The sequence below is a fragment of the Salvelinus namaycush genome, chromosome 14, assembly GCF_016432855.1.
Source record: "Salvelinus namaycush isolate Seneca chromosome 14, SaNama_1.0, whole genome shotgun sequence".
NCBI classification, from domain to species: domain Eukaryota; kingdom Metazoa; phylum Chordata; class Actinopteri; order Salmoniformes; family Salmonidae; genus Salvelinus; species Salvelinus namaycush.
The window spans coordinates 4,262,066-4,286,566 of record NC_052320.1 but is presented as its reverse complement, the minus strand read 5'-3'; the positions used below and the strand labels follow the sequence as shown (position 1 = coordinate 4,286,566).

At 45.7% G+C, this 24,501-nt stretch overlaps 1 protein-coding gene across 1 annotated transcript; it reads right to left on the bottom strand.

The window, feature by feature from the left end:
• Window positions 1–53: 53 nt before the first annotated feature.
• Window positions 54–23,365, bottom strand: LOC120059560 (plexin-B1-like). Its single transcript, XM_039008693.1, has 4 exons — window positions 23,114–23,365; window positions 18,104–19,018; window positions 470–649; window positions 54–116 (listed from the first exon to the last, which is right to left on the bottom strand). Exons 1-4 carry the CDS (start codon window positions 23,363–23,365, stop codon window positions 54–56), a joined length of 1,410 nt encoding a protein of 469 aa, XP_038864621.1.
• Between the last annotated feature and the right edge of the window lie 1,136 nt (window positions 23,366–24,501).

The window sequence follows — 24,501 nt, the reverse complement described above, 5'->3', positions numbered from 1 at the left end:
TTCAAAGGACGGCTGTGGGTACAGGGTTCAAAGGGCGGCTGTGGGTACAGGGTTCAAAGGGCCGCTGTGGGTACAGGGTTCAAAGGGTCGCTGTGGGTACAGGGTTCAAAGGGCGGCTGTGGGTACAGGGTTCAAAGGGTCGCTGTGGGTACAGGGTTCAAAGGGTCACTGTGGGTACAGGGTTCAAAGGGCGGCTGTGGGTACAGGGTTCAAAGGGCGGCTGTGGGTTCAAAGGGCGGCTGTGGGTACAGGGTTCAAAGGGCGGCTGTGGGTACAGGGTTCAAAGGGCGGCTGTGGGTACAGGGTTCAAAGGGCGGCTGTGGGTACAGGGTTCAAAGGGCGGCTGTGGGTTACAGGTTTAATGCAGCCATCCCTTCTTGTCCCCCAGCAGAGCGACGGTGCCCGTGCGTATAGCCTACCTTATGCAGCCATCCCTTAGCCTACCTTATGCAGCCATCCCTTAGCCTACCTTATGCAGCCATCCCTTCTTGTCCCCCAGCAGGGCGATGGTGTGGCCGGCCTCGGTAGTGGTGGTGACAGCGGTGAGCTGAGTTTCCCTGGTCAGAGAAGGGGTGGCTGACAGGGGAACGGCAGAGGCGATGGGGCTGGGGGTGTGTTCCCCTCCACAAGGGTACTCCTTCAACGAATCCTAGAGAAAAGAAGGGTCAGAGGTGATTGGTGGATTGAATGTAATACAAAAATAAAGCCGCTCCAGCCGGCAACAACATTACAATAAGTTCTTCTTCTTGTCTTAATCTTGTGTAGTAACAGTGTTTTAGCCTACTTGGTATGCAGTATAACAGTGTTTAGGCCTACTTGTTATGCAGTATAACAGTGTTTCAGTCTACTTGGTATGCAGTATAACAGTGTTTAGGCCTACTTGTTATGCAGTATAACAGTGTTTCAGCCTACTTGTTATGCAGTATAACAGTGTTTCAGTCTACTTGTTATGCAGTATAACACTGTTTCAGTCTACTTGTTATGCAGTATAACAGTGTTTTCAGTCTACTTGTTATGCAGTATAACAGTGTTTCAGTCTACTTGTTATGCAGTATAACAGTGTTTCAGCCTACTTGTTATGCAGTATAACACTGTTTCAGTCTACTTGTTATGCAGTATAACAGTGTTTCAGCCTACTTGTTATGCAGTATAACAGTGTTTTCAGTCTACTTGTTATGCAGTATAACAGTGTTTCAGTCTACTTGTTATGCAGTATAACACTGTTTCAGTCTACTTGTTATGCAGTATAACAGTGTTTAGGCCTACTTGTTATGCAGTATAACAGTGTTTCAGTCTACTTGTTATGCAGTATAACAGTGTTTCAGTCTACTTGTTATGCAGTATAACAGTGTTTAGGCCTACTTGGTATGCAGTATAACACTGTTTCAGTCTACTTGGTATGCAGTATAACAGTGTTTCAGCCTACTTGTTATGCAGTATAACAGTGTTTAGGCCTACTTGTTATGCAGTATAACAGTGTTTAGGCCTACTTGGTATGCAGTATAACACTGTTTCAGTCTACTTGTTATGCAGTATAACAGTGTTTTCAGCCTACTTGGTATGCAGTATAACAGTGTTTAGGCCTACTTGTTATGCAGTATAACAGTGTTTAGGCCTACTTGGTATGCAGTATAACAGTGTTTCAGTCTACTTGGTATGCAGTATAACAGTGTTTAGGCCTACTTGTTATGCAGTATAACACTGTTTCAGTCTACTTGGTATGCAGTATAACAGTGTTTCAGCCTACTTGTTATGCAGTATAACAGTGTTTTCAGTCTACTTGTTATGCAGTATAACAGTGTTTCAGTCTACTTGTTATGCAGTATAACAGTGTTTCAGTCTACTTGTTATGCAGTATAACAGTGTTTCAGCCTACTTGTTATGCAGTATAACAGTGTTTCAGCCTACTTGGTATGCAGTATAACAGTGTTTCAGCCTACTTGGTATGCAGTATAACACTGTTTCAGTCTACTTGTTATGCAGTATAACAGTGTTTCAGCCTACTTGTTATGCAGTATAACAGTGTTTCAGCCTACTTGTTATGCAGTATAACAGTGTTTAGGCCTACTTGTTATGCAGTATAACAGTGTTTTCAGCCTACTTGGTATGCAGTATAACACTGTTTCAGTCTACTTGTTATACAGTATAACAGTGTTTCAGCCTACTTGTTATGCAGTATAACAGTGTTTCAGTCTACTTGTTATGCAGTATAACACTGTTTCAGTCTACTTGTTATGCAGTATAACAGTGTTTTCAGTCTACTTGTTATGCAGTATAACACTGTTTCAGTCTACTTGTTATGCAGTATAACACTGTTTCAGTCTACTTGTTATGCAGTATAACAGTGTTTCAGCCTACTTGTTATACAGTATAACAGTGTTTCAGCCTACTTGTTATGCAGTATAACAGTGTTTCAGTCTACTTGTTATGCAGTATAACACTGTTTCAGTCTACTTGTTATGCAGTATAACACTGTTTCAGCCTACTTGTTATGCAGTATAACAGTGTTTCAGTCTACTTGTTATGCAGTATAACAGTGTTTCAGCCTACTTGTTATGCAGTATAACAGTGTTTCAGTCTACTTGTTATGCAGTATAACAGTGTTTTCAGTCTACTTGTTATACAGTATAACAGTGTTTCAGTCTACTTGTTATGCAGTATAACAGTGTTTCAGCCTACTTGTTATGCAGTATAACAGTGTTTCAGTCTACTTGTTATGCAGTATAACAGTGTTTCAGCCTACTTGTTATGCAGTATAACAGTGTTTCAGTCTACTTGTTATGCAGTATAACAGTGTTTCAGCCTACTTGTTATGCAGTATAACAGTGTTTCAGTCTACTTGTTATGCAGTATAACAGTGTTTCAGCCTACTTGTTATGCAGTATAACAGTGTTTCAGCCTACTTGTTATGCAGTATAACACTGTTTCAGCCTACTTGTTATGCAGTATGACACTGTTTCAGTCTACTTGTTATGCAGTATAACAGTGTTTCAGTCTACTTGTTATGCAGTATAACAGTGTTTCAGTCTACTTGTTATGCAGTATAACAGTGTTTCAGCCTACTTGTTATGCAGTATAACAGTGTTTCAGTCTACTTGTTATGCAGTATAACACTGTTTCAGCCTACTTGGTATGCAGTATAACACTGTTTCAGTCTACTTGTTATGCAGTATAACAGTGCTTCAGTCTACTTGTTATGCAGTATAACAGTGTTTCAGTCTACTTGTTATGCAGTATAACAGTGTTTCAGTCTACTTGTTATGCAGTATAACAGTGTTTCAGCCTACTTGTTATGCAGTATAACAGTGTTTCAGTCTACTTGTTATGCAGTATAACAGTGTTTTCAGTCTACTTGTTATGCAGTATAACAGTGTTTCAGTCTACTTGTTATGCAGTATAACAGTGTTTCAGCCTACTTGTTATGCAGTATAACAGTGTTTCAGTCTACTTGTTATGCAGTATAACAGTGTTTCAGTCTACTTGTTATGCAGTATAACAGTGTTTTCAGTCTACTTGTTATGCAGTATAACACTGTTTCAGCCTACTTGTTATGCAGTATAACAGTGTTTCAGTCTACTTGTTATGCAGTATAACAGTGTTTCAGTCTACTTGTTATGCAGTATAAAACTGTTTCAGCCTACTTGTTATGCAGTATAACAGTGTTTCAGTCTACTTGTTATGCAGTATAACACTGTTTCAGCCTACTTGTTATGCAGTATAACAGTGTTTTCAGTCTACTTGTTATGCAGTATAACACTGTTTCAGCCTACTTGTTATGCAGTATAAAACTGTTTCAGCCTACTTGTTATGCAGTATAACATTGTTCTACAGACTTTATTTAGATAGTCAGTTAATTGATGTGGGTAAGACCTTTAAACAGAGTAACATTCAAAAGGCTGCAGGGCCAGATGGATTACCAGGAGGCGTACTCAGAGCGTACGCTGACCAGCTGACAAGTCTCTTCACTGACCTCTCCCTGACCCAGTCTGTAATGCCTACATGTTTCAAACAGACCCACCATAGTCCCTGTGCCCAAGAACACAAAGGTAACCTGTCTAAATGACTATCGCCCCGTAGCACTTACGTCTGTACCCATGAAATGCTTTGAAAGTCTGGTCATGCCTCACATCAACACCATCATCCCAGACTCCCTGGACCCACTCAAATTCGCATACCGCCCCAACAGATCCACAGATGACTCAATCTCTATGGCACTCCAAACTGCCCTTTCCCACCTGGACAAAAATAACACCTACATGAGAATGCTGTTCATTGACTACAGCTCAGCGTTCAACACCATAGTGCCCTCAAAGCTCATCACTAAGCTAAGGACCCTGGGACTAAACACCTCCCTCTGCAACTGGATCCTGGACTTCCAGACGGGCCATGTTCGCCACGTTGACCTCAACACGGGGGCCCCTCAGGGGTGTGTGCTTAGTCCCCTCCTGTACTCTCTGTTCACCCACAACTGTGTGGCCGGGCACGACTCCAACACCATCATTAACTTCTCTAGGGTAGGGGGCAGCTTTCGGAATTTTGAATGAAATGCATGCCCAAATTAAACTGCCTGCTTCTCGGGCCCAGAAGATATGATATGCATATAACTGGTAGATTTGGATAGAAAACACTCTAAAGTTTCCAAAACTGTTAAAATATAAGTATAACAGAACTGATTTGCCAGGCGAAAACCTGAGAAAAATATATTCAGGAAGTCGTTTTTGTTTTGTAGTTTTCTATTCAATGCCATTACAGTATCCATTGACTTAGGACTCAAATTGCAGTTTCTATGCCTTCCACTAGATGTCAACAGTCTTTAGAAATTGTTTCAGGCTTGTCGGGTGTTTCAGGCTTGCCGGGTGGAGATTATAACAGAACATGGCCAAGATGTTCAAATGTTCATAAAACCAGCATGGTCAAATAATAATAATCACAGTAGTTGTCGAGGGTGCAGCAAGTCAGCACCTCAGGAGTAAATGTCAGTTGGCTTTTCATAGCCGATCATTAAGAGTATCTCTACCGCTCCTGCGGTCTCTAGAGAGTTAAAAACAGCAGGTCTGGAACAGGTAGCACGTCCGGTGAACAGGTCAGGGTTCCATAGCCGCAGGCAGAACAGTTGAAACTGGAGCAGCAGCAAGGCCAGGTGGACTGGGGACTGGTTCAGAACACTCAAGGGAAACCAGTTCAACCAGACACCAGAAATAGTCTAGCTATAGGCCCAGAACACTCGAGGGAAACCAGTTCAACCAGACACCAGAAATAGTCTAGCTATCGGCCCAGAACACTCCAGGGAAACCAGTTCAACCACTACACCAGAAATAGTCTAGCTATCGGCCCAGAACACTCAAGGGAAACCAGTTCAACCAGACACCAGAAATAGTCTAGCTATCGGCCCAGAACACTCCAGGGAAACCAGTTCAACCAGACACCAGAAATAGTCTAGCTATCGGCCCAGAACACTCCAGGGAAACCAGTTCAACCAGACACCAGAAATAGTCTAGCTATCGGCCCAGAACACTCAAGGGAAACCAGTTCAACCAGACACCAGAAATAGTCTCGCTATAGATCTATCAATTGGTTCATCCCTAAACCAACCACAGCCCTCTGGGGAAACCAACTAGGCAAGGAGCCCTCCAGAAATACTCTGGTTGTAAATATGAAAGCCATAAATATAGTCAGCTGACTACAGTCACAAATATACAGCTAGCCAGCCCTGTGATGGGACAGAGATGTAATGCTGCATACCAGCCAGCAGGGGGAGACAGGAATTTTAGCCGTCAACTACAACTAACAGTTGGGACAGCTGAGCTTTGAATACTATCAAAGTCAGCTCATGTGATAAAGAGGTTACCTAATGGCATGTAACAGCTCCTAGCGTTAGACCTAACCAGGGCCAGTTGTTCCTGTGACCTGAACCTAACTAGTGTCTACAACACCGCTGAAGGGTTAGTGCTATCTGGGATCCTTGGGACATCCTTTACACCTTAACCCCAACTCCTACCCTAAACCTTATGTTAACCCTTACCTACCCTAACCTTATCCCCTACCCTAAACCTAATGTTAACGCTTACCTACCCTAACCTTAGCCCCTACCCTAAACCTTATCCCCTACCCTTAACCCCTACCCTAAACCTTATCCCCTACCCTAAACATTATCCCCTACCCTAAACCTAACCTTAACCCTTACCTACCCTAAACCCTATCCCCTATCCTAAACCTTATCCCCTACCCTAAACCTTATCCCCTACCCTAAACCTTTCCCCTACCCTAAACCCTAACCTTTTACCTACCCTAAAACGTATCCCCTACGCTTAACCCCTACCCTAACCTTATCCCCTACTCTTACCCTAACCTTAACCCCTACCCTAACCTTAACCCCTACTCTTACCCTGACCTTAACCCCTACTCTTACCCTAACCCTTACATTAACCGTTTTACATTTCAACTTCAATAGGGTGACGTCAGAGTTGGGACGTCCCAAGGATCCCGTTTAGACTTTTTCTGTTCTAAACTGTCTCAGTCATCATTGCAGTTATATGGTGAGCTCCAGTTATATGGTGAGCTCCAGTTATATGGTGAGCTGCAGTTATATGGTGAGCTGCAGTTATATGGTGAGCTCCAGTTATATGGTGAGCTCCAGTTATATGGTGAGCTCCAGTTATATGTCCAGTTATATGGTGAGCTCCAGTTATATGGTGAGCTGCAGTTATATGGTGAGCTCCAGTTATATGGTGAGCTGCAGTTATATGGTGAGCTCCAGTTATGTGGTGAGCTCCAGTTATGTGGTGAGCTCCAGTTATATGGTGAGCTCCAGTTATATATCCAGTTATATGGTGAGCTCCAGTTATATGGTGAGCTCCAGTTATATGTCCAGTTATATGGTGAGCTCCAGTTATATGGTGAGCTCCAGTTATATGGTGAGCTCCAGTTATATGGTGAGCTCCAGTTATATGTCCAGTTATATGGTGAGCTCCAGTTATATGTCCAGTTATATGGTGAGCTCCAGTTATATGGTGAGCTCCAGTTACATGTCCAGTTATATGGTGAGCTCCAGTTATATGGTCCAAAAGTATTGGGACAGTGACACCTTTTCTGTTGTTTTGGCTCTGTACAATGACTATAAGGTCAGCTTTAATGGCTCAGATCAGGTGCCTACAGGGTACATACACTAGAAAGACCCAGTGCCTTCAGAAAGAATTCATACCCCTTGAATTAGTCCACATTTTGCTGTGTTAAAGCCTGAATTCAAATGGATGAAATAAATTCTACACACAAAACCCCATAATGACATCACAATACCCCATAATGACATCACAATACCCAATAATGACAAAGTAAACAAAATGTTTTTAGAAATATTAGCAAATTTATTGAAAATGAAATACAGAAAAATCTAATTTACGTAAGTATTCACACCTCTGAGTCAATACATGTTAGAATCACCTTTGTCAGCGATTACAGCTGTGAGTGTTTCTAGGTAAGTCTCTAAGAGCTTTCCACATCTGGATTTTACAATATTTACATATTATTTTGGGGGTATTATTCAACTCCGCGAAGTTGGTTGTTGATCATCGCTAGAAAGCCATTTCCAAGTCTTGCCATAGATTTTCAAGCCGATTTAAGTCAATGTTGTACCTAGGCCACTTAGGAACATTCCATGTCATCTTGGTAAGCAACTCCAGTGTATATTTGGCCTTGTGTTTTAAGTTATTGTCCTGCTGAAAGGTGGATTTGTCTCCCAGTGTCTTTTGGAAAGCAGACTGAACCAGGTATTCCTCTAGGATTTTGCCTGTGCTTAGCTCTATTCTGTTAATTTGTATCTTTAAAAAACTCCCTATTCCTTGTAGATGACAAGCATACCCATAACATGATGCAGCCACCAACATGCTTGAAAATATGAAGAGTGGTACTCAGTGATGTGTTGCATTTGCCCCAAACATAACGCTTTGTATTCAGGACATGAACTTAATTTCTTAGCAAAATGTTTTGCATTTTGACTTTAGTACCTTATTGCAAACAGGATTCATGTTTTGGAATATTTAAATTCTGTACAGGCTTCCTTCTTTTCACTCTGTCATGTAGGTTAGTATTGTGGAGTAACTACAATGTTGTTGATCCATCCTCAGTTTTCTCCTATCACAGCCAATAAACTGAGCAGTTTCCTTCCTCTCCGGCAACTGAGTTAGTAAGGACGTCTGTATATTTGTAGTGACTGGGTGTATTGATACCATCATCCAAAGTGTAATTAATAACTTCACCACGCTCTAGGGGATATTCTATGTCTGCTGTTTTTATTTTTACCCATCTATCAATAGCTGCCCTTTGAGAGGCATTGGAAAACCTCCCTGGTCTATGTGGTTGAATCTGTGTTTGAAATGCACTGCTTCGACTGAGGGACCTTACAGATAACTGTATGTGTGGGGTACAGAGATGAGGTAGTCATTCAAAAATCCTGTTAAACACTATTATTACACACGGAGTGAGTCCATGAGACTTATTATGTGACTTGTTGAGCAAATGTTTACTGAACGTATTTACTGAACGTAGTTAGGCTTGCCATAACAAAGGGGTTGAATACTTACTGAAGACATAAGCTTTTAATTTTTTATTAGTAAACTTTTCCAAAAAACATAATTCCACTTTGACATTATGGGGTATTGTGTGTAGGCCAGTGACACATCTCAATTTAATAAATTTTAAATTCCGGCTTTAACAATAAAATATGGAAAAAGTCAAGGGGTGTGAATACTTTCTGAAGGCATTGTATGTCACGCACGCACGCACGCACGCACGCACGCACGCACGCACGCACGCACGCACGCACACACACACGCACACACACACACACGGTCAGCTCAGAGCCGCCCACAGCTCATGACCTCCATCAGCAGCAGATTTGAATTTAGACAATTCATTTGTTTACGCAACAAATGTCAGAGCATAGTATCGCATCGAACCGAATTGCAGCGATTCAATCTCTAATCAAACCGGTTCCTGTATTGTATGGAAGCCCATGTATCTCGGTACGTATCCAATCATTGCGAAAGGGCGAGATGCACGTCCCTAGACATCACTGGTCAGTCAGTGGATCAGGATGTTGTTTTGGATCAGCTGTCCGTACGTAGTAATAATGTTCTCTTTTCAATTACCCAACAAAGGCCTTGACAAGGAATATCTTTCCAAAATGACTAATTTGAGGTAGAAAGGAGTTGGACAGAAAAAGGCAGAGATTATTTTATTTCTCTCAGTTTTAATCGTTACCCTGTAAAACTGTAGTCTTCGTCCTTGTTGTATTTATATGTATTTTTTATGTTAAAAACATACATTGTACACCGAAGCAAAGCCGTTCTGAACACCTAAAACCCTCCGAGTTTACTGGTCAGTCTGTAACATAGAACAGCATGGGACAGTATGTGTCCAGTAACAAGACAGGGGACAGGATGTGGGTCAGGGAAACTCAGCCAGATGCAGGATTAAACTGGATGTATTCACCCTGTTCATCACTCTGACAACTATAGTTACACTGGACCAGGATATACAACACTGTTCATCACTATAGTTACACTGGACCAGGATATACAACACTGTTCATCACTATAGTTACACTGGACCAGGATATACAACACTGTTCATCACTATAGTTAACACTGGACCAGGATATACAACACTGTTCATCACTATAGTTACACTGGACCAGGATATACAACACTGTTCATCACTATAGTTACACTGGACCAGGATATACAACACTGTTTATCACTCTGACAGCTATAGTTACACTGGACCAGGATATACAACACTGTTCATCACTATAGTTACACTGGACCAGGATATACAACACTGTTCATCACTATAGTTACACTGGACCAGGATATACAACCCTGTTCATCACTATAGTTACACTGGACCAGGATATACAACACTGTTCATCACTCTGACAGCTATAGTTACACTGGACCAGGATATACAACACTGTTCATCACTATAGTTACACTGGACCAGGATATACAACACTGTTTATCACTCTGACAGCTATAGTTACACTGGACCAGGATATACAACACTGTTCATCACCCTGACAGCTATAGTTACACTGGACCAGGATATACAACCCTGTTCATCACTATAGTTACACTGGACCAGGATATACAACACTGTTCATCACTATAGTTACACTGGACCAGGATATACAACACTGTTCATCACTCTGACAGCTATAGTTACACTGGACCAGGATATACAACACTGTTCATCACTCTGACAGTTACACTGGACCAGGATATACAACACTGTTTATCACTCTGACAGCTATAGTTACACTGGACCAGGATATACAACACTGTTCATCACTCTGACAGTTACACTGGACCAGGATATACAACACTGTTCATCACTCTGACAGTTACACTGGACCAGGATATACAACACTGTTTATCACTCTGACAGCTATAGTTACACTGGACCAGGATATACAACCCTGTTCATCACCCTGACAGCTATAGTTACACTGGACCAGGATATACAACACTGTTCATCACTCTGACAGTTACACTGGACCAGGATATACAACACTGTTCATCACTATAGTTACACTGGACCAGGATATACAACACTGTTTATCACTCTGACAGCTATAGTTACACTGGACCAGGATATACAACACTGTTCATCACTCTGACAGTTACACTGGACCAGGATATACAACACTGTTTATCACTCTGACAGCTATAGTTACACTGGACCAGGATATACAACCCTGTTCATCACTATAGTTACACTGGACCAGGATATACAACACTGTTCATCACTATAGTTACACTGGACCAGGATATACAACACTGTTTATCACTCTGACAGCTATAGTTACACTGGACCAGGATATACAACCCTGTTCATCACTATAGTTACACTGGACCAGGATATACAACCCTGTTCATCACTCTGACAGCTATAGTTACACTGGACCAGGATATACAACCCTGTTCATCACTATAGTTACACTGGACCAGGATATACAACACTGTTCATCACTCTGACAGCTATAGTTACACTGGACCAGGATATACAACACTGTTCATCACTATAGTTACACTGGACCAGGATATACAACACTGTTCATCACTCTGACAGCTATAGTTACACTGGACCAGGATATACAACCCTGTTCATCACTATAGTTACACTGGACCAGGATATACAACCCTGTTCATCACTATAGTTACACTGGACCAGGATATACAACACTGTTTATCACTCTGACAGCTATAGTTACACTGGACCAGGATATACAACCCTGTTCATCACTATAGTTACACTGGACCAGGATATACAACCCTGTTCATCACTATAGTTACACTGGACCAGGATATACAACCCTGTTCATCACTCTGACAGCTATAGTTACACTGGACCAGGATATACAACACTGTTCATCACTATAGTTACACTGGACCAGGATATACAACACTGTTCATCACCCTGACAGCTATAGTTACACTGGACCAGGATATACAACCCTGTTCATCACTATAGTTACACTGGACCAGGATATACAACACTGTTTATCACTCTGACAGCTATAGTTACACTGGACCAGGATATACAACACTGTTCATCACTATAGTTACACTGGACCAGGATATACAACACTGTTCATCACTCTGACAGTTACACTGGACCAGGATATACAACACTGTTTATCACTCTGACAGCTATAGTTACACTGGACCAGGATATACAACACTGTTCATCACCCTGACAGCTATAGTTACACTGGACCAGGATATACAACACTGTTCATCACTATAGTTACACTGGACCAGGATATACAACACTGTTCATCACTATAGTTACACTGGACCAGGATATACAACACTGTTCATCACTATAGTTACACTGGACCAGGATATACAACACTGTTTATCACTCTGACAGCTATAGTTACACTGGACCAGGATATACAACACTGTTCATCACTATAGTTACACTGGACCAGGATATACAACACTGTTTATCACTCTGACAGCTATAGTTACACTGGACCAGGATATACAACACTGTTCATCACCCTGACAGCTATAGTTACACTGGACCAGGATATACAACACTGTTCATCACTATAGTTACACTGGACCAGGATATACAACACTGTTTATCACTCTGACAGCTATAGTTACACTGGACCAGGATATACAACACTGTTTATCACTCTGACAGCTATAGTTACACTGGACCAGGATATACAACCCTGTTCATCACTATAGTTACACTGGACCAGGATATACAACCCTGTTCATCACTATAGTTACACTGGACCAGGATATACAACACTGTTCATCACCCTGACAGCTATAGTTACACTGGACCAGGATATACAACCCTGTTCATCACTATAGTTACACTGGACCAGGATATACAACACTGTTCATCACTATAGTTACACTGGACCAGGATATACAACACTGTTCATCACTATAGTTACACTGGACCAGGATATACAACACTGTTTATCACTCTGACAGCTATAGTTACACTGGACCAGGATATACAACACTGTTTATCACTATAGTTACACTGGACCAGGATATACAACACTGTTCATCACTATAGTTACACTGGACCAGGATATACAACACTGTTCATCACTATAGTTACACTGGACCAGGATATACAACACTGTTCATCACTATAGTTACACTGGACCAGGATATACAACTCTGTTTATGGATCTAACATCTCAATATTAGTCTGTTTTATAGAAACATGGTGCCGGTGACCCCAATATAGATGGGGGGCGGGGGCTTCTGAGAGGTCACTGCATTTTTGTTTGTGTGTGTGTGTGTGTGTGTGTGTGTGTGTGTGTGTGTGTGTGTGTGTGTGTGTGTGTGTGTGAGAGAGTATGTGTGTGTGTGTGTGTGTGTGTGTGTGTGTGTGTGTGTGTGTGTGTGTGTGTGTGTGTGTGTGTGTGTGTGTGTTCTGAAAGCACTCAGGATTAGAGGCAGTGAGAGCAGCTGGACTTAATCTGCACCAGCACAGAGGCAGCTGTCACTCACGAAGAGACAGAGAGACAGACGGACAGAGAGACAGAGACCGACAGACAGACATAGAAAGACACAAAGACGGAGAGAGAGAGACAGACAAGAGACAGACAGAGACAGATGGACAGAGAAAGACAGACACAGACACAGAGACAGACAGAGAGAGAGACAGAGATACACAGACAGCCACAGACAGAGAGACAGACAGAGATGGAAGGAGAGACAGACACAGACAGCCACAGACAGAGACAGAGAGAGAGACAGACAGACACAGAGACAGAGAAACAGAGAGACACAGAGACAGACAGAGCCACAGACAGACATACACAGATAGCCACAGACAGAGAGACAGACAGAGATGGAAAGAGAGACAGACACAGACAGCCACAGACAGAGAGACAGACAGAGATGGAAAGAGAGACAGACACAGACAGACAGACACAGACAGAGACAGAGAGAGACAGACAGACCAGAAACCCTTTCACCAGTGGCACAGCTAGCTAACCCTAATCTGAGTTAAGCAACTCAGAGGTCACTCATAGGTACCTAGGTAATGGTCCCATCATCCTCTCTGATCACCTGTAATAGGTGTTAAACCTACCTAGTCTCCTCTATCCACTTAGACTATTACCACTGCTTTATCGTTGCTACACTGCTGCTTACTGCTGCTATACCGCTGTTATACCGCTGCTATACCGCTGCTATACCGCTGCTTACTGCTGCTATACCGCTGCTTACTGCTGCTATACCGCTGCTATACCGCTGTTATACCGCTGCTATACCGCTGCTATACCGCTGCTATATCGCTGCTATACCGCTGCTATACCGCTGTTATACCGCTGCTTACTGCTGCTATACCGCTGCTATACCGCTGCTATACCGCTGCTTACCGCTGCTATACCGCTGCTTACTGCTGCTATACCGCTGCTTACTGCTGCTATACCGCTGCTATACCGCTGCTTACTGCTGCTATACCGCTGCTTACTGCTGCTATACCGCTGCTATACCGCTGCTTACTGCTGCTATACCGCTGCTATACCGCTGCTTACCGCTGCTATACCGCTGCTTACCGCTGCTATACCGCTGCTATACCGCTGCTTACTGCTGCTATACCGCTGCTTACTGCTGCTATACCGCTGCTTACTGCTGCTATACCGCTGCTATACCGCTGCTATACCGCTGCTTACCGCTGTTATACCGCTGCTTACTGCTGCTATACCGCTGCTATACCGCTGCTATACCGCTGCTTACTGCTGCTATACCGCTGCTTACTGCTGCTATACCGCTGCTATACCGCTGCTTACTGCTGCTATACCGCTGCTTACTGCTGCTATACCGCTGCTATACCGCTGCTTACTGCTGCTATACCGCTGCTATACCGCTGCTTACCGCTGCTATACCGCTGCTTACCGCTGCTATACCGCTGCTATACCGCTGCTTACTGCTGCTATACCGCTGCTTACTGCTGCTATACCGCTGCTTACTGCTGCTATACCGCTGCTATACCGCTGCTTACTGCTGCTATACCGCTGCTTACTGCTGCTATACCGCTGCTATACCGCTGCTTACTGCTGCTATACCGCTGTTATACCGCTGCTATACCGCTGCTTACTGCTGCTATACCGCTGCTTACTGCTGCTATACCGCTGCTTACCGCTGCTATACCGCTGCTATACCGCTGCTTACTGCTGCTATACCGCTGCTATACCGCTGCTTACTGCTGCTATACCGCTGCTTACTGCTGCTATACCGCTGCTATACCGCTGCTATACCGCTGCTTACTGCTGCTATACCGCTGCTATACCGCTGCTTACTGCTGCTATACCGCTGTTATACCGCTGCTTACTGCTGCTATACCGCTGCTATACCGCTGCTATACCGCTGCTTACCGCTGCTATACCGCTGCTATACCACTGCTTACTGCTGCTATACCGCTGCTAACCGCTGCTTACTGCTGCTATACTGCTGCTATACCGCTGCTAACCGCTGCTTACTGCTGCTATACCGCTGCTACACTGCTGCTATACCGCTGCTATACCGCTTCTTACTGCTGCTATACCGCTGCTATACCGCTGCTATACCGCTGCTAACCGCTGCTTACTGCTGCTATACCGCTGCTATACCGCTGTTATACCGCTGCTATACCGCTGCTATACCGCTGCTTACTGCTGCTATACCGCTGATATACCGCTGCTTACTGCTGCTATACCGCTGCTTACTGCTGCTATACCGCTGCTTACTGCTGCTATACCGCTGCTTACTGCTGCTATACCGCTGCTATACCGCTGCTAACCGCTGCTTACTGCTGCTATACCGCTGCTATACCGCTGTTATACCGCTGCTATACCGCTGCTTACTGCTGCTATACCGCTGATATACCGCTGCTTACTGCTGCTATACCGCTGCTTACTGCTGCTATACCGCTGCTTACTGCTGCTATACCGCTGCTATACCGCTGCTTACTGCTGCTATACCGCTGCTTACTGCTGCTATACCGCTGCTTACTGCTGCTATACCGCTGCTATACTGCTGTTATACCGCTGCTTACTGCTGCTATACCGCTGTTATACCGCTGCTATACCGCTGCTATACCGCTGCTTACTGCTGCTATACCGCTGCTTACCGCTGCTATACCGCTGCTTACTGCTGCTATACCGCTGCTTACTGCTGCTATACCGCTGCTTACTGCTGCTATACCGCTGCTAACCGCTGCTTACTGCTGCTATACTGCTGCTATACCGCTGCTAACCGCTGCTTCCTGCTGCTATACCGCTGCTACACTGCTGCTATACCGCTGCTATACCGCTGCTATACCGCTGTTATACCGCTGCTATACCGCTGCTTACTGCTGCTATACCGCTGCTAACCGCTGCTTACTGCTGCTATACTGCTGCTATACCGCTGCTAACCGCTGCTTCCTGCTGCTATACCGCTGCTACACTGCTGCTATACCGCTGCTATACCGCTTCTTACTGCTGCTATACCGCTGCTATACCGCTGCTATACCGCTGCTAACCGCTGCTTACTGCTGCTATACCGCTGCTATACCGCTGTTATACCGCTGCTATACCGCTGCTTACTGCTGCTATACCGCTGCTTACCGCTGCTATACCGCTGCTTACTGCTCTTACTGCTGCTATACCGCTGCTTACTGCTGCTATACCGCTGCTTACTGCTGCTATACCGCTGCTTACTGCTGCTATACCGCTGCTATACCGCTGCTATACCGCTGCTTACTGCTGCTATACCGCTGCTATACCGCTGCTATACCGCTGCTTACTGCTGTTATACCGCTGCTTACTGCTGTTATACCGCTGCTTACTGCTGCTATACCGCTGCTTACTGCTGCTATACCGCTGCTTACTGCTGCTATACCGCTGCTATACTGCTGTTATACCGCTGCTTACTGCTGCTATACCGCTGCTATACCGCTGCTATACCGCTGCTTACTGCTGCTATACCGCTGCTATACCGCTGCTATACCGCTGCTTACTGCTGCTATACTGCTGCTATACCGCTGCTATACCGCTGCTTACCGCTGCTATACCGCTGTTATACCGCTGCTTACTGCTGCTATACCGCTGTTATACCGCTGCTATACCGCTGCTATACCGCTGTTATACCGCTGTTATACCGCTGTTATACCGCTGCTATACCGCTGTTATACCGCTGCTATACCGCTGCTATACCGCTGTTATACCGCTGCTATACCGCTGCTTACTGCTGCTATACCGCTGCTTACTGCTGCTATACCGCTGCTTACCGCTGCTTACTGCTGCTATACCGCTGCTATACCGCTGCTTACCGCTGCTATACCGCTGCTAACCGCTGCTTACTGCTGCTATACTGCTGCTATACCGCTGCTAACCGCTGCTTCCTGCTGCTATACCGCTGCTACACTGCTGCTATACCGCTGCTATACCGCTTCTTACTGCTGCTATACCGCTGCTATACCGCTGCTATACCGCTGCTTACTGCTGCTATACCGCTGCTATACCGCTGTTATACCGCTGCTATACCGCTGCTTACTGCTGCTATACCGCTGATATACCGCTGCTTACTGCTGCTATACCGCTGCTTACTGCTGCTATACCGCTGCTTACTGCTCTTACTGCTGCTATACCGCTGCTTACTGCTGCTATACCGCTGCTTACTGCTGCTATACCGCTGCTTACTGCTGCTATACCGCTGCTATACCGCTGCTATACCGCTGCTTACTGCTGCTATACCGCTGCTATACCGCTGCTATACCGCTGCTTACTGCTGTTATACCGCTGCTTACTGCTGTTATACCGCTGCTTACTGCTGCTATACCGCTGCTTACTGCTGCTATACCGCTGCTTACTGCTGCTATACCGCTGCTATACTGCTGTTATACCGCTGCTTACTGCTGCTATACCGCTGTTATACTGCTGCTATACCGCTGCTTACTGCTGCTATACCGCTGCTTACTGCTGCTATACCGCTGCTATACCGCTGCTTACTGCTGCTATACCGCTGTTATACCGCTGCTATACCGCTGCTATACCGCTGTTATACCGCTGCTATACCGCTGCTTACCGCTGCTATACCGCTGTTATACCGCTGCTTACTGCTGTTATACCGCTGCTATACCGCTGCTTACTGCTGCTATACTGCTGCTTACTGCTCCATTAGGTTCAGTAGTAGGAGATGTATCCTGTGTTTAGGTCAGGGATGACTGCAGGCTTTTGTTCCAGCCAAGCATAGTAACACATCTAATCTAATCAATACTTATATTGGTACAATTAGGGGGATTAGCATACACACTGGTCTGCTGCGCATAAGAGTGGTCAACCGTGTGTGTACCTGTGTGTGTACCTGTTTGTACGTGTGTGTACCTGTTCGTACGTGTGTGTGTGTGTGTGTGTGTGTGTGTGTGTGTGTGTGTGTGTGTGTGTGTACCTGTGTGTGTGTACCTGTGTGTGTGTACCTGTGTGTGTACCTGTTCGTACGTGTGTGTACCTGTTCGTACGTGTGTGTGTGTGTGTGTGTGTGTGTGTGTGTGTGTGTGTGTGTGTGTGTGTGTGTGTGTGTGTGTCTCTAGTTACCTTGGGCAGCCGTAGACACTTGGACGACACCTCATACTCTATGTATGCCTCCTCCTGTCCAGTCCTTCCTCTTCCTCCCTCTGTATAACACAGCTCCTGGGCCCTCTGCAGCGCCGCATCCAGCTCTGCCATCCCGTAAACACACAGCGCCGAGCGACCGGTCGCCGTGGGCGTCGACGCCTGCCCCGCCGCCATGGCAACGAACAGCGCCGGCCGCCCCTGGTGTTCGGCGGGGGAAGCCCCCTGGGCGAGGTTGTAACCGCCGGAACATTCCAAAGGAACCTCCACGTAGGAGTAGAAGCTCCGGTCCCCGGCGCAGAGACGAGAAACGTAGGTCCGGTACTCCTTCCTGTGCCACATATCCCTCCGCGAGAACAGGAAGTAGACGTGGTCGCTGTGGTTAAACGCTGATATGAAGTTGTTGTTGTACTCGGAGTAGCTCCCGACGACCAGCTTCCCTAGTTCTTCGTCTTGAGAGAAGGCCTGACGGGCGGGGGAGGAGCTGGGGGACAGACGGCGCGTTGTGATTGGTGGGATGTCGCTGGGGCCTTTACTAGTGTAGCCACGCCCCACTAGCATCAGCCCCACCCCCTTCTGGTTCAAGATCACGCCCACGGTGGAGACGCGGGGGTCGTTAGCGGCAACGTACTGCGTGTCCACCGGGTTGGACGTCTGATAGAGCACCTCGGACACATTACCCAGACTCCTCTTGTCACAGATACCCTGGAACAATGTCCCGCACACGATCAGGCTCCTTGCCCCGACCTCTGACCCCACCGCGTCCACGCCTTCCTCCAGGAGCAGGATCTTATTGGTGTTGGGGGTGACCCGGGCGGTGGGGCAGTCCTTGGGGACTATGGGGGGCAGGCATTCAGGACTGTCCAGCTTGGGGCCAGTCTGACTGGAGGACAGCACCTAGGACAAGATGAGAGATAACACAGAATAATGGTGGGTAGGGCGGCCGGCAGCCTAGCGGTTAGTGCTTTGGGTCAGTAAACCGAAAGATCTCTGGTTCAAATCCCAGAACCAACAAGGTGAAAAATATTGTCGTTGTGCCCTTGAGCAAAGCATTTAAACCGTAATTGCTCCAGTAAGTGGCTCTGGAAAAGAGCGTCTGCTAAGTGACTCAAATGTATAAATTAAAACAGATGTGTTTTATTGGCAGCCTATTCCCTCTATAGTGTGAACTACTGTTGATCAAAGGGTCCATTGTAAAGGGAATAGGGTGCCATTTTAGGACAAAGCCATTGTTTGCGTTCACAGAACCGGTCAAAAGAAACTCTTACATAAACACAGACAACATATAGGACTGGTTTCCCAGACACAGGCTAAACCCAGTACTAGACTAAAACGTAAGCTCAATGGATAATCTCCATTGAAAGTGCTTTTTTAGTCCATTTAGTCTTAATCTGTGTCTGGTAAACCAGTACATAGAGAACCAGGGCCCAGAGAGCCAGGGCCCAGAGAACCAGGGCCCAGACAGCCAGGGCCCAGAGAACCAGGGCCCAGAGAACCAGGGCCTAAGACAGCCAGGGCCCAGAGAACCAGGGCCCAGTGTTTCAAAAGTTATCTGGATTTTGCCTATTGGATAGAGCTAAAATGCATAGAACAGAGGAATCATTGACCTTAATGGGGGACTCGTGAAGGATATACTACGAAGGAAGCTAGATCTACTTGGGTTTTCTAAAACTAACCAGCTTCAGTTAGCTTCACATTCCAGCTCAGGCTTCGTCCGTACTACGACGGTGGATATTGCTCGTCCGCCTGCCGCTAACTCTAGCAGGCTTGTAACTGCTGAACTCGTCATTGAGGCAACGCTGAAACATCAACCCATGGACGAGTCAGTGCCACATTTTAGTGCCACATCTGGTTTTAGTTGTTTAATTTGACACTAGCTAGGTTTCCATCCAATTGGCGACAGATTTCCCTGCGAATATTTAAAAAAATCTGCATAAAAACAATATGCGCATTTTCCCACCAGAGATGTTCCCATCAAATTGCCTTGTGGCGGATAAAATAACGTGTGATGACGTAGTGCCACATTAGCATAACTTTTGCGGTTAAATTCTCAGGTACCGAATAAAACAGTCCAAGTGAAATGGGTTTTACACTCTACTGTTAGTTCTCAGACAAAACATGTTCATATAGCGAGTGTGCCCACTGGTACTGTCATGATGAGGTGCTGTTGGCTAGAGGACACCTATAACCCACTACATGATGAGGTGCTGTTGGCTAGAGGGCACCTATAACCCACTGGTACTGTCATGATGAGGTGCTGTTGGCTAGAGGGCACCTATAACCTACTACATGATGAGGTGCTGTTGGCTAGAGGGCACCTATAACCTACTACATGATGAGGTGCTGTTGGCTAGAGGGCACCTATAACCTACTACATGATGAGGTGCTGTTGACTAGAGGGCACCTATAACCTACTACATGATGAGGTGCTGTTGACTAGAGGGCACCTATAACCTACTACATGATGAGGTGCTGTTGGCTAGAGGGCACCTATAACCCACTGGTACTGTCATGATGAGGTGCTGTTGGCTAGAGGGCACCTATAACCCACTGGTACTGTCATGATGAGGTGCTGTTGGCTAGAGGACACCTATAACCTACTACATGATGAGGTGCTGTTGACTAGAGGGCACCTATAACCTACTACATGATGAGGTGCTGTTGGCTAGAGGACACCTATAACCTACTACATGATGAGGTGCTGTTGGCTAGAGGGCACCTATAACCTACTACATGATGAGGTGCTGTTGGCTAGAGGGCACCTATAGTCTACTACATGATGAGGTGCTGTTGGCTAGAGGACACCTATAACCTACTACATGATGAGGTGCTGTTGGCTAGAGGACACCTATAACCTACTACATGATGAGGTGCTGTTGGCTAGAGGGCACCTATAACCCACTGGTACTGTCATGATGAGGTGCTGTTGGCTAGAGGGCACCTATAACCCACTGGTACTGTCATGATGAGGTGCTGTTGACTAGAGGGCACCTATAACCTACTACATGATGAGGTGCTGTTGGCTAGAGGGCACCTATAACCTACTACATGATGAGGTGCTGTTGGCTAGAGGGCACCTATAACCCACTGGTACTGTCATGATGAGGTGCTGTTGGCTAGAGGACACCTATAACCTACTACATGATGAGGTGCTGTTGGCTAGAGGGCACCTATAACCCACTGGTACTGTCATGATGAGGTGCTGTTGGCTAGAGGGCACCTATAACCCACTGGTACTGTCATGATGAGGTGCTGTTGGCTAGAGGGCACCTATAACCCACTGGTACTGTCATGATGAGGTGCTGTTGGCTAGAGGGCACCTATAGTCTACTACATGATGAGGTGCTGTTGGCTAGAGGACACCTATAACCTACTACATGAGGAGAATACTATGCATTATTTGTATTTGTCAAACGGCAGTCAAGCATCGATCATCGAACAGAATAAGACCCTCGATATTTATTGGACAGGATTATCAAGATCATCACCGTGTACTTTCACCACCCTGTGAAGTTCCTCAGAATTTATTTATTTAATTTATTCTGTAGTTTAATAAACTGCATGCTCTCCCAACGAGTCGTAGTGGGAGGACAGCGCGACGTTATCACCTGACGATTTGATGGTTATTATATCAATATTTGCGCATAAAAGCTTTTCCACTGATATTTCTCGCATTAATTCATTTTAACGCGAGAAATCCCACCTTCGCCTATATTATTTTGTTCTGTCGACATTTGAAAAGTTTCTAGAAAATGTTTCTGTTTTCATCAGGCCTGCCAATTAAAATGTTTTATCCGTCATGTGCTTTACTCGCATAAAAAGGTTGGATGGCAACCTGGTTACGGAAAGCGTTTTTCCATCCCGAAAATGTATTAAATAAATATTATCTTACACTGTTTGGACAAAAAAACGCTTAGGCAGCCCACCCAGGCACTACAATGCCGGGAAAATTCCTGAATGTGTATATATTTTGAAATACTATTTTTTAAACACAAAACGACATATTTAAATCAGTATCAAATGAAGGGGATGAAGGGGAAGACAACACAATCTTTGTGAGATAGAGGGAATATGATTTCATTGGTCCTCAACTCGTGGTTCAGTCATTTCATTCAAGGTAAACGGAGTTAGCCTTGAGTTAGTCTGCCCCTGAGCAAGTTAGCCCTGAGTTAGCCTGCCCCTGAGCAAGTTAGCCCTGAGTTAGCCTGCCCTGGAGCAAGTTAGCCCTGAGTTAGCCTGCCCCGGAGCAAGTTAGCCCTGAGTTAGCCTGCCCCGGAGCAAGTTAGCCCTGAGTTAGCCTGCCCTGGAGCAAGTTAGCCCTGAGTTAGCCTGCCCTGGAGCAGGTTAGTTCTGAATGCAGGATAGTGGAGTTAGCCTGCCCCGGAGCAAGTTAGCCCTGAGTTAGCCTGCCCTGGAACAAGTTAGTTCTGAATGCAGGATAGTGCAGTTAGCCCTGAGTTAGCCTGCCCCGGAGCAAGTTAGCCCTGAGTTAGCCTGCCCCGGAGCAAGTTAGCCCTGAGTTAGCCTGCCCTGGAGCAAGTTAGCCCTGAGTTAGCCTGCCCTGGAGCAGGTTAGTTCTGAATGCAGGATAGTGGAGTTAGCCTGCCCCGGAGCAAGTTAGCCCTGAGTTAGCCTGCCCTGGAGCAAGTTAGCCCTGAGTTAGCCTGCCCTGGAGCAGGTTAGTTCTGAATACAGGATAGTGGAGTTAGCCCTGAGTTAGCCTGCCCCGGAGCAGGTTAGTTCTGAATGCAGGATAGTGGAGTTAGCCTGCCCTGGAGCAAGTTAGTGAGCCACTTTCTTGGTACCGGTTATCCCGAGTTGAACTCAGAGTTGACCAACGTTACCTGGTTAACTCCTCAACCTGCTTGGTAGGATAGGGCTCTGTTCTATTCATTATATTTCTATGCATTTCAGCCTATCCCATAAGCCAAACATCCAGATGGATAACTTTGGAAAAACTGGAGCCAGTTGATTAAAAGACATTGTAATTACCTGGAGGTCAGGGGAGAGATGGTAGAGATGGTTGACCGCCCCCACGTACAGATGACCAGACCTGGGGTCCAGTAGGAGGTGGTTGAGGGGAGATCCATCCAGGGAGAGGCGAGGGAAGGCCTGCCCAGCGGGAGAGGCCTTCTCTGGGTTAGGGTCCAGCTGGGGCTGGGTCAGGGCCTGTGGAAGCTGCAGCAGTACCAGACACCACCAGCAGGTGGCGAGGGGGAGCAGAGGGGGAACAGCAGCTGGCATGGCACCCCCTTACCTGCTGGAAAAGAGAGAAGAAGAGGATGAGGATGAGGAAGAGAGAGAGAGAGGAGTGTTTTCCTCTGAGGATACTAACCACTATATACCCACAGACACACTTCACTGCCTGCATATCTCTGTCTCTCACTCAAACACACAAAGACTTCCCCCTTGCTTCAAACACTTTCTTTTGTTCTTCAAAGCTCCCCCACCTTCAGACACACACACGCACACACATACGCACACACACACACGCACACACAGCACCAGCAGAAGATCCTACTCTGACAAGTGAGGCGGAGGCTCAGCTAAACAAAGGTCATGTCTTCTTCTTCTTCTTCTTCTGCCCACATAGGATGTGTTGATGCTGGTCCTAGAGAGCCATAGACAACATGGGTCCCAAAGGGCATCCTATCCCCTATCTAGTGCTCTGGGATAAAAGTAGTGCACTATATGGGAATAGGACACCATTTGGAACATAGCCCAACACATACCTGATAAAAAAGACATCACAATGCAGGTAGGGCAACACACACACACACACACACACACACACACACACACACGCACACACACACAAAGGACAAAACATGCAGCCCCTTGATACAAGACGTTCTGTTTCAGTCACGAACGTAAACAGAAACTGAAGGTGACTCCCATAGAAAGACAGTCAACACATACCACACAAACACGCGCCCCTCTCATAGAAAGACAGTCAACACATACCACACAAACACGCGCCCCTCCCATAGAAAGACAGTCAACACATACCACACAAACACGCGCCACTCTGACACCACACTGTTGTTGGGTTTAATGAAACCAATCTGAGTTCTATGTTTCAGGGGGAAGATGACAGAGTCAGACGACTGATAGAAAGGAAATAACGGAAGACCAAAGTCCAGTACCAGTCGGCCATATTTAGAAGTTATTAAAGTGACTGTATGAGCCAGTCACGTTATCAGTGAAGGTAGAGACAGTAAAACATAGGTGTGGCACCAGTTAGCTAGCAGTAATACATTATATCCTGGGTGGAAGTCTGTTTTGTGCTATCATGTCAACTCCTGTGACATTTGGCTTGAGAACGGCAGCAACAGATCTGGGACCAGGCTAGCTGTAATACTACTGACTTCTAGATCATT